Source organism: Aotus nancymaae, unplaced genomic scaffold (assembly GCF_030222135.1).
Source record: "Aotus nancymaae isolate 86718 unplaced genomic scaffold, 86718_ANA_hifiasm-v0.15.2.pri h1tg000062l, whole genome shotgun sequence".
NCBI lineage: Eukaryota > Metazoa > Chordata > Mammalia > Primates > Aotidae > Aotus > Aotus nancymaae.
The window spans coordinates 34,611,092-34,625,103 of NW_026988476.1; the positions used below are offsets into that span (position 1 = coordinate 34,611,092).

The window sequence follows — 14,012 nt, forward strand, 5'->3', positions numbered from 1 at the left end:
CCACTGCACTCCAGCCTGGGCAACAGCGAAACTCCATCTCAAAAGTATATATATTATAAATATTTTTTGTCAAATTTTATTTTATTACTATTATTATGATTATTATTATTATTTTGAGACTGCCTGCCATAGTTTAACTGGTGAACTTTTTTTTGCCTTTTTATTGTAATTTTTAATAAAGCAAAGCATGCATACAAAAATAAACATAAGCCTTAATGAATTTTCACAAAGTGAATATACCCATATGACCATCACCTAGATGAAGAACCAAAACATTACCAGTACCCAAGAACCATTTTGTTTCTTTTCATTCAGCCTCCCTAAGGGTAATCATTATCCTGATTTCTAGCATCTTAGATTAATTTTGCCTGTGTTTGGACTTTATATGGGAAGTCTAATTTATAATTGAAATGAAAACATACCATATATATACTCTTGTGTTTGGCCTCTTTTGTTTGACATTGTATTTTGGAGATTATTCCATATTATTGCATGTATTGTACTTTGTACATTTTTAATTGCTGTATAGTATTTCATTGTAAGAATCTACCACAGTTTATCTCCTCATTTTACTGTGCATCAGAATTTTAGTAGTTTCTACTCTTTTGCTATTATGGACAGCACAGCTGTGAACATTTTTGTGCATGTCTTTTAGTAAAGATAAATATACCTTTCTATTGGGTATATACCTTGGAGTGGAACTGCTATGCCATAGGGTATATATAGGTTTATGTAGCTTTAACAGATGCTAAACATATCTGTACCAAATTTTACTCCCCTGGCAGTGTTATGAGAGTGTATCTTTTTTCACTGTGTCCATTATATGTGTGTAGTATTATCACATTGTAGCTTTGCTTTGTATTTCCCTAATGGTTAAGGAACTTACGTACCTTTTCAGCTTTCTCTGGCCACTGAATAGTCTCTTTTGTGAAGTGCCTGTTCAAGTCTTTAATTGACAGTGTTTTTCTTTCTTAGCATATAAAAAATAGTAGTACATTTTATAAATGATGAAATATAAACAAGAGTACATTTTAAGTACTTGCCATTAAAAAAAATTGGTATGTGACGTAATGCATGTGTTAATTAGCTTGATGTAGCCATTCTACAATGTATACATATTTTAAGACATCATATTGTATACCATAAACATACACAATTTTCGTCAATTTTATTTTATTTTAATTTTTTTTAGAGATGGGATCTCACGATATTGCCCATGCTGGTCTTGAACTACTGGGCTCAAGTGATCCTCCCACCTTGGCCTCCCAAAGTGCTAGGATTACAGGTGTGAGCCACTGTACCCAGCCAACTTTTTGTCAATTTAAAAAGAAGTACAAAATTAGTATTTTCAATGATGTTGCTATCACTGTAAATGATATTCTTTCATACTTTCTAGCTATCTGTAACAAGTATACAGGCAAATCATTTTTGTGAGTTTATCCATCTACCTATTCCTTTATTCAGCAAACACTTATTGAACATCTATTATGGGCTGGGCACTTGTTAGCAACCTAAAGCAATAATAGTACATGGTAGGTACTAAGTTAGGCACCAAGAATACAAAGATAAAAACAGAAATGCACCTTTCCCTGATATGCTCACAACCTAAGAAAGACAGGCAAACAGAAAAATGACAATATCATGCTATATGGTAAGTGCTAGAACAGAGATGTAAAATGCCACAAGACCACAAGAAAGTGAGCAATTGATTCTGACTGGAAGGAATCAAGGTAGGCTTTACTTAGGAGATGACATTTAGTTGGATCTTGGAGGATGCAGAGGAGTTTGTCAGATGGAGAAAGGTAATAGCGCATACCAGGTGTAGGGTGTGAAAAGCTCTCATGAATCCTGCAAAGGGTAAGATATTCAGAGTGGCAGAACACTGGCCTACATAGTGGGAAAGAGGCAAGCAGTGAGACTGTGAGATAGGAAGTGTTAGTTGGAGACGTGCTATAAAGTCCTAACAGGTCTGGTTTTATGCTCAAGAACCAAAGGGATTTTTAAGCAGGAGAGGGAAAGGAACCCTATTGTTTCTTGGAAAACAAATCTGACAGCAATGTGGTGAGGGGATTGCGATAGGGAGAGTGTTGGCAAAAACTAGTTAAAAGGCTTCATCATTGTTCATGCAAGAGATGAAGAAGGCCTGGGCTAAGGTAGGGTGAATAGGGACAGATTAGAGAAGTCAAATTCCAGACACTTTTGGAGAAGAACGGGTGAGATTGAATGATTGATTATAAGCTAGCCATTCTCAGGAAAAACACCCAGACCCCTGTCTTTATCCTCTCTTATACCCCATTCTTGGTTCCTCAGGACATCTTTAATCTGATCCTTCAATGCAGACTGTTAGAGACAGAATGCTTGTTTTTAGGTACTGCAAGGAAAAATCAACATTCAGACAAAAAGTTTTTTTAGCAAGGCAATTTTACTTTCTGCAGAAAGGGTATGGTTGTTAGCTATCTTGCTACGAGAGTGCAATGAACAAAGGAAAGACAGGCATATTTATTTTATATGCATTGGGTCTTTACTGCTGTGTCTGATCTTGGTTGGTTGGAGCTAGACTTCACAATTTAAACTGAACTGGATTGGTCAACAACTTAAAACTTTTAAAAATAGGTAAAGGCAATGGAGAACAAAGGAAAAGAGGAAGTTGCTTACAAAAGGACTTAGAAAAGTAATAACATTCTTAAATAAGGCAAGAGCATAGGCTGCAAGCTGGGACATGCTTGTGAGCACATCTAGCATAAATATCTTAAAGTACAAGGACACAGAATGTACTATGTGCCTGTGAGCATGTCTAACAGCTACATAGGACAGGGCTTAACAAAGAGTTATTAGCAAAAAGCAAGAAGGTTTTGAAGAAAATTAGTCTTTAAAACAAACTATTATTTCTAATATTTATTATTATTTTTTAAAAAGAAGGGAAACTTTGAAGAGAAACTTTTTACTTTCTACTCAGACTGATTTTATCTGCTTTCTTTTCATTATTATTTTATTTTTATTTTGTGAGACAGAGTCTTGCTCTGTCTCCCAGGCTGGAGCACGGTGGTAGGATCTCGACTAACTGCAACCTTTGCCTCTGGGTTCAAGCAGTTCTCCTGCCTCAATCTCTTGAGTAGCTGGGATTACAGAGCACCACCACACTCAGCTAATTTTTGTATTTTTAGTAGAGACAGGGTTTACAGTGTTGGCCAGGCTAGTCTCAAACTCCTGACCTCAAGTGATCTGCCCACCTTGGCCTCCCAAAGTGTTGGGATTACAGGCATCAGCTACCACTCCCGACCTTCATTACGCTTTTTGAACTTACCTATTTCTCTAAAGCAATGTAGCAAGCATAAGTATTGCAGGGAGTGTTCTTTCTATTGTTAGAATTTCTAAAAATTTGGTGGTGGTGAGGGGTGTTTGTTTTTAAGATGTAGTGAGCCTGAGTACCTCTGATGATTGAAAGAAGGAGCCAGTGAAATCAGATAAAGAGAAGGGGGTGGACAATGGAAGAGGACGGAAAGAGTGAGATAATGAAATAATTGTCAGAACAAGCCCAGGGAATTGTTGGAAGTGGAGTTGAGATAAAGGAGTTGGAGGATTTGCCTTGGTGAGTGAGAAGGTCGGTTTTCCCTAAGACATTAAAGAGGAGGCTGAGAAGCTACTGGACCAGAGATGCACTGAAGTAGAAACAAAGGAAAGCAAGGGCTCTAAGGTCAGAATTTCTGTGGAGTCAAGAGTGCATCTGCTGAGATTAAAGGAAATTAGGCTGTCTGTGAGTCTCTCTATCCCTGTGGCCTCCACAGACCCTCAGCTGTGTGCCTCCTTCCCTGAGCTATATGGCTGATTGGTGCTAGGGTTCTGAGGAGGGTTTGGCAGGGAAGCATCTTGTCCTAAATTTGGGTCCAGCTGGGGAAGGGGCAGCAGAGATGAGAGCCCTGGAGGAAAGTCACACCCTGTTTTGTGGCTTTTCTTCTAAATACCACTTCGTCTGGTTTTTGACTCCAAAAATGAAGAGTTAAGTCATGTTAAAAAATTTTGTTTACATGAATTGTTTACTGTTCAAACTAATTACCAGAAATGGGGATAACAGTCATATACCAGATTAACTTCATTGATAATCTTGTTGAATTTCTGCTCCAAATTCTTTTTAAGTAAGCCTAGACTTCACAGGGAATCCAGTTAAATAATTACAGTTTATAACACTGCAGGGGAACTTTGGCCCCAGATTGGACTGCCTGAGCCTTCGCTGGCTGGCACTTTCTCACTGTGGACTCACCTGCATATTTCCCTGTAGCAGGTGTTTTAAAACTTTTATTCTCAAATTCCCAATCTCACTTAATTTACTCGTTTAACCATTTCTACCCTCAGTTCCCTTGCTACTTAATATATAATCTAATATGATTCCTTTCTAAGAAGATTATTTTTTGTCATTAACACCTTCATTTATCATGGGAATATTACTTATAATATTACCTTCTAATTTGCTTTGTCTTTGTCCTCTTTTGCTTTTTTCTTTCTCTCTGAAAGAGCCCCCTCTCTCTTGCTTTTATAGCCAATCTGCCAGTCTCTGCCTTTTAATTGGGCTATTTAGATCACTTAAATGTAATGGTTTAAGCCTAATATTTTGTTATGTGTTTGTTTTTGTCTCATCTATTCTGTGTTCTACCTTTCCTATGTTTATGCCTGCTTTCAGATTAATTGAATATTTTAAAATGCTTCCATTCTTACCTCCTTTGTTCGATTATTAGCTTTATCTCTTTATCTCTTTGTTTTATTAGTGGCTACTTTAGGGTTTATAATGTACATTTTTAACTTATCAGATTTAGCCTTCAATTGATATTATTCCCCTTCACATGTAGTGTAAGACCCTTATAGTAGTATACTTCTATATGTCCCCTTCCAGCCTTTGGACTACATTTTACTTCTATATATCTTATAAATACCATATTACACTTGCTATGTTGTTTAAACGTAAATTATCTTTCCATATGTTCTAACTTAAATGTATTGGTATCTGCCTGAATTATTATCTTTTCCCTTCTTTTATCAGAGTACTCACCTTTCTGACTCCGTAGCCAGTCTCTTTACTCATCTTCTTACTTTATTTTTTTGAGGCAGGATCTCACTCTGTCACCCAGGCTGGAGTGCAATGGCATGATCATAACTTATTAAAACCTCAACCTCTTGGGCTCAAGCTATCCTGTCTCAGCCTCCCAAGTGTCTGAGACTACAAGCACATGCCATCACACCTGGCTAATTAAAAAAATTTTTTTTTAGAGATGGGCTCTTGCTATGTTGCCCAGGCTGGTCTGGAACTCCTGGCCTCTCAAAGTGCTGGGATTACAGGTGTGAGCACCACACCTGGCCTCTTTACTCATCTTGTTAATTCCATTCTACATTCCTGTCAACAAGGCCCTTTTTCTCCTGTCTTCAATCACTCCTTCTTCTTTAGTTCAATCACTCCTTCTTCTTTAGAGCCTTCCCCGGTCTATAAGTGTACTCAAGTTTGTTTGTTCCTTCCTTTTCTTTTCTTCCTTTCTTTCTTTTTTACGATAAACAAACAAATGAAAAATCAACCTTACCTCAACTTTGTAATAACATTTTCCTTCATGGCCAAGTTTCTTAGAAAAGTGAGATTTACTTGCTTCTTCCGTTTTCTCACTTGCCATTCACTTCTTAGCCCAGTGCAATCTTGTTTTCTCCACCACTGCTCAAATACAATGTTCTCACTAAGTAGGCAAATGAAACCTACTTATCAAGTCCAATGTACACAGACTTTCACTGGACATCTCTGCAACATGATCCTTCTAACTCTTTCTTGAAACTCATTTACTGATTTTAATGACCCTTACACTCGATGTCTCTTGGTGCTTTCTTGTTTCTTATTTTCCAGGGCTCTGTCTTTAGTGTTCTCTTCTTATTCCTACACTCAGTGTCTTGAAGGCCATGTCTGAAGCCATGCACTCTTGTTTTACAGTTGTATCTGAAGCCTGCACTTTGGTTCTAAGCTTCAGGACCACAAAGCTAATGATTTGCTAAATATCTACAGCTAAATGTCACATATATACTTCAAATTAAACATATCCCAAGCCAAACTCCTATCATCATGGTTTGATGTTTTCCTACTGTGTTGGGCACTTGGCTAGGCTTGAGGCATACAAAGGTGAATAAACTCACATTTCCTCCCAGGTCTGCTGTTCCTCCTGGAGTCTCTCTTTTGATAAATGTTATCAGCCATTCTGAGTCCCTCATGGCAGGCACCTCACTGTCATCCCAGATTTCCACATCTCTTCCCCTCTACTTGGTGTTGATTCTGTCTCCCAAACACCTATGCCATTCAACCCTCTCATCAGTCCTACCCTGCACCACCACAGTTACTTCCTAATTGGCCTCCAGCTCATCTCCCACCCCACTGCCTCTAGGGGAAATCTTTCTAAAATGTGCATCTGCTCATGTTATTACCTGGCCTAGATTCTCCAGTGGTTCTCTGCTGCCTACAGAAGAATGGCATATGATCTATACAGCCTGGCTTCTGCCCTTCTTTCTAGGCTTTCTTCCCATCATCTATCCACAGGCTCCCTGCATGCTGATGACAGAAAATGATACTGTTCTTTCAACACGGTAGGCTCATTCAAGCACGTCTTTCCTCTTCTGGAGACACTCCAAGTCTCTCTTCTAACTCCCTGAAACATATCCACTTAGCAAACTCCTTCCCTCTTGACTTTCAGAGTAGTTCATCTGTCCTCTCCTTTGTGAGAGCTTCTTTGAATTCACAGGCATAGTTATATGCTCTCTCTTCTCTACTCTCTTTGCAATGGTCCCTTGGGAATTCCAGTTTTACATCTGTAACTAGAAGCAAAATGGAGGCCAGGTACAGTCGCTCACACCTGCAATCTCAGCACTTTGGGAGGCCAAGGCAAGAGGATTGCTTGAGCTCAGGAGTTTGAGACCAGCAACATGGCAAAAACCTCATCTCTACAAAAAAACACAAAAATTAGCTGGGCATGGTGGCATGTGCCTGTAGTTTCTGCTACACAGGAGGACGAGATGGGAGAATCACCTGAGCCCGGGGAGTTTGAAGCTGCAGTGAGCCATGATTGTGCCACTGTACTCACCCTGTCAAAAAAAAAAAAAAAATGAAAGAAAGAAAGAGAGAGAGAGAGAGAGAGAGAGAGAGGGAGGGAAAAGAAAAGAAAAGAAAGCAAACCAAAGCAACGTAAAAAGCAGAATGGAATAATAGACCTATCTGGGTTTTAAATCCTAATTCTGCCATCTGCTGGCAGGCTGTTTCCTTGCTTATAAACTTGTAACTTAACCCTATGGTATTTGGGGAAGATGACTGATGAGGTTTTGCAGTACCTGGTAAAAGGTGCCCAATAAGCAGTATCTGCTTCTTCTTTCCTTTCTACGCAAAAAGCCATCCATATGTGCTCACGCTAACTCCTTAACCCCTGCAATTCAGCTTTCACTCCAGCATTCTCCTGTAAACAGTTCTGTCATACAGAACCCATCACCTCTTCATTACCAAATCTAGTATCTTCTCATCTGTCATGCCACCTGATTTTCTCCATCATTGAATATCACTGAGTTTTCCTCCTCCTTAAAGATTGTTTCTCTCTTTGGCTCTTCCCTTACTTCTCCACCTGTTCCTCCCAGCTCTGGTGTCTCTTCTGCCTGCCTTAGAAGCGTGAGTGTTCTGACTTCTTACTTGAAAGGTGGTAAGGCTGGCAGGGAGGGGTAGGGATGTCCAGATAGGACAGTGGTGTAAACCATTCAAATTCCTTGGTGGGAGGTCTGTGTTGTATACTAGTGCAAGTCCCAAGTGAAAAATTTTAGACAGCCTGTCCCTGCTGGAAGAGCCCCCTCCCCTGACCATTTTTTTCATTATTGCCTTAGCCTGCTATCAGCAGGTGAAGAAGCTAGTGCTCCTATCATCAAATTTCTATTGAGGTCATTGAAAGAATGTATAAAGAGGAGGAAATGGTATCATCACAGGAAGTCCATGATGGGTATTAATCATTGTAGGGACCAAGGGAAATCTTCCCTTTTGCCCTCTGAAGGTTTGCTGAAAAATCAACTCACAAAAGTCAGACTAATTGAAAAAAAAAAAGGCATACAAAATGTATTAACATATATATGGGGAGAATCATAGAGTGACTACCCAACCCCCAGTGGGGCACAGAAGATTATAAACTATCTTGATGTTACAGAAAAAAGGCAGGCTCAGAGCATGGCCACAAACAAGTTATGGTGGTAAATCAGGTTTTAATGCCAGACAGGTTATGGAAAGGAGAGAAGAGGAGGCTTGGCTAGCAAAGGAGGTTTTCTTATGTAAATGAAACCTCACAGGTAGAAGCCCTCAGAGAGAATAGATGATAAATGTGTCTTTCAGACCTTCAAAGGTGTCAGACTCAGTGAGTCTTTCCTAGATCCAGACAAGAGAAGACCTGGCTGCTTCAGTGCAGATTCTCTACAGATGCAAATCTCTCCCACAAAAGACAGCTTTGAGGGCTACTTCTGTTTACTGGCTCTCTGAACAGCCATCTCAAAATGTATTAGAGAAATATATTTTGGGGGTAAAATATTTTTATTTCCTTCACCATATACTAGAAACCCGGAGAAACTTCTGCTTGTAAGCAGAACTGAAGGGCCTGGTCTCCAAAGGTCACTGGAGGTGGAGTCATGATCCCCTCATGAGAGAGAGCACCTTCTCTACAAAGACTCCACTGCCTGTTGGAATCACTGCTACCTCTAACTTGGAGAGAGAAGAGTTCTGGAAGGAAGAAGTTGAGTGTGGCTTGAAGGAAAACCCCACCATGCAGGTCCTTCCTGTCTTTGTGGATCTTTGGCATTGTGTCCCCACAGTTAGTGTAAAGGAGAGCTGACATTTGCTATTGTCGGAGATGGGCACATCAAGTAGAGATGTGGGTATTGTGTGAAGGGAGCTTTCTTTTCCAAGGCAACATATCAACTACAGCTCAGCAGTGAAGCATCTGGTTGTGTTCTGGTTTAGGCTCCTTTCTCACTCTACCTGGGCTGAGGGCTCTCAGAACTGGCCATCCCCAGCTGTGCAGAGCCTCTGCCTGCAATACAAGTTTGCTGGCTTCCACGTGATAGGCCTTTCTCTTGCCTTCCCTGGCTTTCCAACCAACCCCTATTTGGCTTTCCACCTTGGCTATGGACAACCTTCTGCTTCTAAGACTCAGTCACCATTCTCCTCTTCACACTTTTGGTAATTGTTCTCTGGTCCCTATACAACACCACCCAGCTCTACTCTGGTTCAAAACCAGTTGTATACATAACTTTGAATCTGGCAAAGTGGTACCTAGTGTAGTACCCACTGACCAATTCTTTTTATGCCATCATCAAAATAAAACTCTTAACCACTTAAAACGATTCTGGTCACTTCTGCCTGGAGGTCCTCACTCTTTACTCATACTACCCCTTGGTTCTGGGTGATTCATTTCCTTTCTTTCAGTCCTTGCTTCAAGCTAGAGCAGCAAGGATTCCCCCAGGGCCACAATGTCAACAGACAGCAGAGCTAGATTCTCTGAAGGCTGTCCCAAGTTTTCCATTCTAACTGCTAACTGGTAGTACCCTAGACTCTGGGAGTTCCCATAGCTCTGTCTCCCTTAGTTGAGAGAGTTTCCACATCTTGTGGGCAGGGTTGTTACTGGAAAGGGATCCCAATCCAGACCCCAAGAGAGGGTTCTTGGATCTCACACAAGAATTAGGGGCAAGTCCACAGAGTAAAGTGAAAGCAAGTTTACTAGAGAAGTAAAGAAACAAAAGAAGGGCTACTCCATAGGCAGAGCAGCTCCGAGGGCTGCTGATTGGCTATTTTTATGGTTATTTCTTGACCATATGCTAAACAAGGGGTGAATTATTCATGAGTTTTCTGGGAAAGAGGTGGGGGGCTTCTGGAAGTGAGGGCTCGTCTTCCTTTTAGACCATATAAGGTAACTACTGGACATTGCCATGGTATTTGTAAACCTCCTTTCACGGCACTGGTGGGAGTGTCTCTTAGCATGCTAATGGTATTATAATTAGCATATAATGAGCAATGAGGACAACCAGAGGTCACTTTCATCACCATTTTGATTCTGGTGGGTTTTAGCTGACTTTTTTTCCACATCCTTCTTTGTCAGCAGGGTCTTTATGACCTGTATGTTGTGATACCACTCCTGTCAACCTCCGATGTCATACTGTGACTAAGAATGCCTAACCTCCTGGGAATGCATGAACACCCTTGCTGTGACCTATAGTGCCCACAAAAGTTATGCTCAGTTGGCACTGTCCGCCACCCTTACCTACTCATGCTCCCCTTGTCACTGGGAGCTGCAGGAAATAAGCACGTACATGAGAGGGTCATCATTAGTCCATTCCTGGAAATATCTCACACATAGCTGGAGAACTTATTAGTGGGTTATGGGCAAAGTATCAAGTTTTACCACCTAACAGATTTCTTCTCAATTTAGCTTCCTGATATAACACAGTTACTAATACACGAATTGTACCATTATGTAAAGAGCTTGGTAGGATTAGTAAGATTCTGTGCCAAGCAAGATACCAGGGCCCATAAGCCTCTATCAATTAATTGGTTTAAAAAGATGAGAAAGCTTGTTTTCTTTTTCTTTTAGAAAGTTTCTTATGGATTTTATTTTTAATTAATGAGTTATTACTATTATTATTTGAGATGGAGTCTTGTTCTCTCACTCAGGCTGGAGTGCAGTGACAAGATCTCGGCTCACTGCAACCTCTGCCTCCCAGGTTCAAGCAATTCTCCTGTCTTAGGCTCCAGAGTATCTGGGACTACAGGCACCCACCACCACACCTAGCTAATTCTTATATTTTTAGTAGAGACAGGGTTTTGCCATGTTGACCAGGCTGGTCTGGAACTCCTAACCTTAGGTGATCCCTCCACCTCGGCCTCCGAAAGTGCTGGGATTACAGGCATGAGCCACTGCACCCAGCCTATTTTTTATTTTTATTTTTTTAACCCTGAGGCGCAATTCCAACCTGATATTCTAGGACCAGGTTGTTAATGGGTTTTGCAGAAATGAGTGTTCTTAACTGATTTTCTGTAGTACTCACTGAACTTTTGTTCCTTGAAAATATTGAGTTTTGGTCAGGAGGTGATGGCAGAAATCTTTTCTAGGTATGTGATTTATATCTACTCTTGGACTAGTCGACGCCCCCCTCTTATTTTGCAGGAGGCTTGCTCAACTGGCATTCTACTGCATATAATTTTAAACCAGCTTTATGTAGTACATCGGTTTAGGTCCCAATAGGAAACAGATGGCATACTTAAATTAGGATAATTAGAGGAGAATTTATTTACGAAGAGACCATGACAAAGATATGTATGACGAGTGGTGGAACCATACGAAAGGATAGTGCAAGAACCTAAGTCTTGAAGCAGTGAGCAGTTACTATTCCTAGACCTGAAGGAATAAGATGTTAAGAGCACCCGGCAGGAAAGTCAGATAAAAAGACCTCTTCAATACACTGATCTCAGTCTTTTCATATGCTCTGATCTCCTATGAAGGTCCCAGTAGCAGAACTCAACTTGATAAGCCAGAGGGAATAGGAGTGCATTGATGTAGTTCACATGAGTTCAATTCCCAGGGCACAGAGTGGGGTCGAGAGTGGCGCTGGAGGAGCACACCAAAGATATCTGTCACACATGGAAAGGACAGGATTGAAATTAAATTCATTCCTTGAGGTGCTTTGCAAATAATGTCCCAAAGATAATGATGTCCTCAGGTACTCTGCCCCTTTTACTCACTACTTCTCTATTAAGCATGGAAAAATGAGGATCACAAGCCCAGGACTTTGAGACCAGCCTGAGGAACATAGCAAGACCTCACCTCTACAAAAATTAAAAAAGAAAATTATCTGGGCGTGGTGGTGCACACCTATAGTCCTAGCTACTAGGGAGGCTGAGGCAGGAGGATCAGTTGAGCCTGGGAATTCAAGGTTGCAGTGAGCCATGAACATGCCATGCCACTGCAGTCCAGCCTGGGCAACAGTGAGACCTTGTCTCTTAAAGCAAAGCAAAGCAAAGTTCTTGAGATCCTAAAGAATCATCTTGAATTGATCCAGTCAGATGGTGATAAGCACTGATTTCTCCTTTCTTAGCTCACCTGTATTTCATAGTACACAATCTGCTCAGCTAACACAGGGTTGGGCTCACTGCAGAAGGGGCAGGAGGGGATGGGGGAAGGAATTTTTCAAAAAGGAAGACTAGAAACTGGGAGTGTGTTAGATGGGAGAGGCAGCCATGGAACTCTATGGGCCAAAGCCCCAGAGCATTAGGAGTTAGTGGCTGGCTCTAACCCTGGCTAAGATGCCCTGCCACAGCACGACTGCCAGACTGGGACCTTCTTGCTGGGATCACCATCTTGGGAACTTCCAAGATTTTGGAAATTAGAGCTTTTTGCTCAGATGGCTACAGCATGCTGAGCATACTTAGGAATGGCAAAGACAGGCAAGCCTGGGGTTTAGGGAAGACACGGCATAGGATTATGGTTAAGAGCTCAGATGCTGAAGCCAGACAGCTGGAGTGTATATTTTGTGTCTGCTTCTTACAGCCCCTGTGACTTTGAGAAAGTTATTTAACTTCTCTGTTTTTCGGTTTCCACATCTGTAAAATGGGAACGCTAATAGTAACAGCTCCAGGGGTCTTAAGATGAGTCAATGAGTTAGTACTTGCCAAGTTCTCAGAAAGAGCTCCGCATAAAGAAAGTACTATATACATGTTTCTAAAATCAAACTTGAATATCCCAACTTGCTAGGCCTCTTCTCGGGCCTGCCCATCCAGAGAGATTCTTGAAGTTGGTGGCATTTTCCTTCCTGTCAATGCACATCTGGCAGACTGTTCAAGGCCATAAATTTGTGTGGTTATTAGGGAGGGATGGCCAAATTGCCTCTAAGAAGAATAGACCCTCCTGTGAATATGGAAGCTTAGCAATTCCCTGTCCTTTCAAAATGAGAAAGGAGTAGACTCCTGACATGAACAATGCCCACTTCTATGATAGGTGACTACCAAGGATATTGCTAGTCCAGGCTGAGTAGGGTATTTTGACCTCCTGCCCTTTGCAAGGTTTGATTTGCCCTTTTTGGCACTGCGGGACACTACCTACCCCTGAAGTATGTTCTTGGCTGAAGAATATTCTTTATTGACTAAGCTAATTCTGCCTTGTGTTTCATAATCTGAATTCTGAAAGTTGAATAGTAATGGGATGGAGTAATTCTTGTATCTTAACTTTTGGGTTCTTATTAGGAGGAGTCAGTGGCCTTTCACCAAAGCAAGAAGTTTCTGCAAAACACACACCAGCTTGTTCAAGAAGATCCTGTTGGGCCTGTTGTGTTTGGGTGAGATATTGAGAATGCATGGAAGTGAGAAACACAGTTATTTTAGAAATTTGCCTTGTGTCAAAGTGATTACCAGGTGGAAGGCACTTTTATTCAAAACTGATCTAAAAAGCTATTTGATGTATCAATTTTAACTACTTGTAGGTGAACTATAATGTATTGAATTGCACTTACAGGAACAAGTAAAATCTGAGAATAAATTATTTTTCAAAACTGTACTATTTAATAAATTTAAAATATTTCAGAGAATGTGGGCTTATCCTTTTTTGAGTGCCTTGATTTGGTGGAGTGCATGATTCTTGTAGCCTTTATGAGAGAAGCCTGTATTATATGTTACTTATTTGCTGGTTTACTAGTAAGATCAAGGATATAAAATATTTTTAAATATTATAAAATATTTTTTAAAATTTATATTTTGCTATCAAAAGAGGAGGTAGCTGGGATGGTGGGAACAAAAATTATATTTTGAGATGAGTAAGGGAGTCATGGGATGAGGTCCACATGGCTGCGCTTCCTAAAGGTAGCCTTGTTTACATGGTTTGTTCAAGAGGAAAGGTTAAAGTGACAGGGGTAATAAAGTTTCAAGGGGAGATGACTGACTTCTGAAGAGTCTAATGGTGGACACTGATCAAATTTGCTCCAAGGGACAGAGA

The 14,012-nt window shown here is 40.7% G+C and overlaps 1 protein-coding gene across 3 annotated transcripts in view; it reads left to right on the forward strand.

Annotated features, from left to right (window-relative positions):
* SLC28A2 (solute carrier family 28 member 2) overlaps window positions 1–14,012 on the forward strand; it is a 38,662-nt gene that overhangs the window by 10,040 nt on the left and 14,610 nt on the right. For all 3 annotated transcript variants that reach the window (XM_012442291.2, XM_012442293.2, XM_012442292.2), the window contains one exon: window positions 13,268–13,359. In XM_012442291.2, the coding sequence (XP_012297714.2) occupies window positions 13,268–13,359 (92 nt within the window). The remainder of the gene's footprint in view (window positions 1–13,267; window positions 13,360–14,012) is intronic.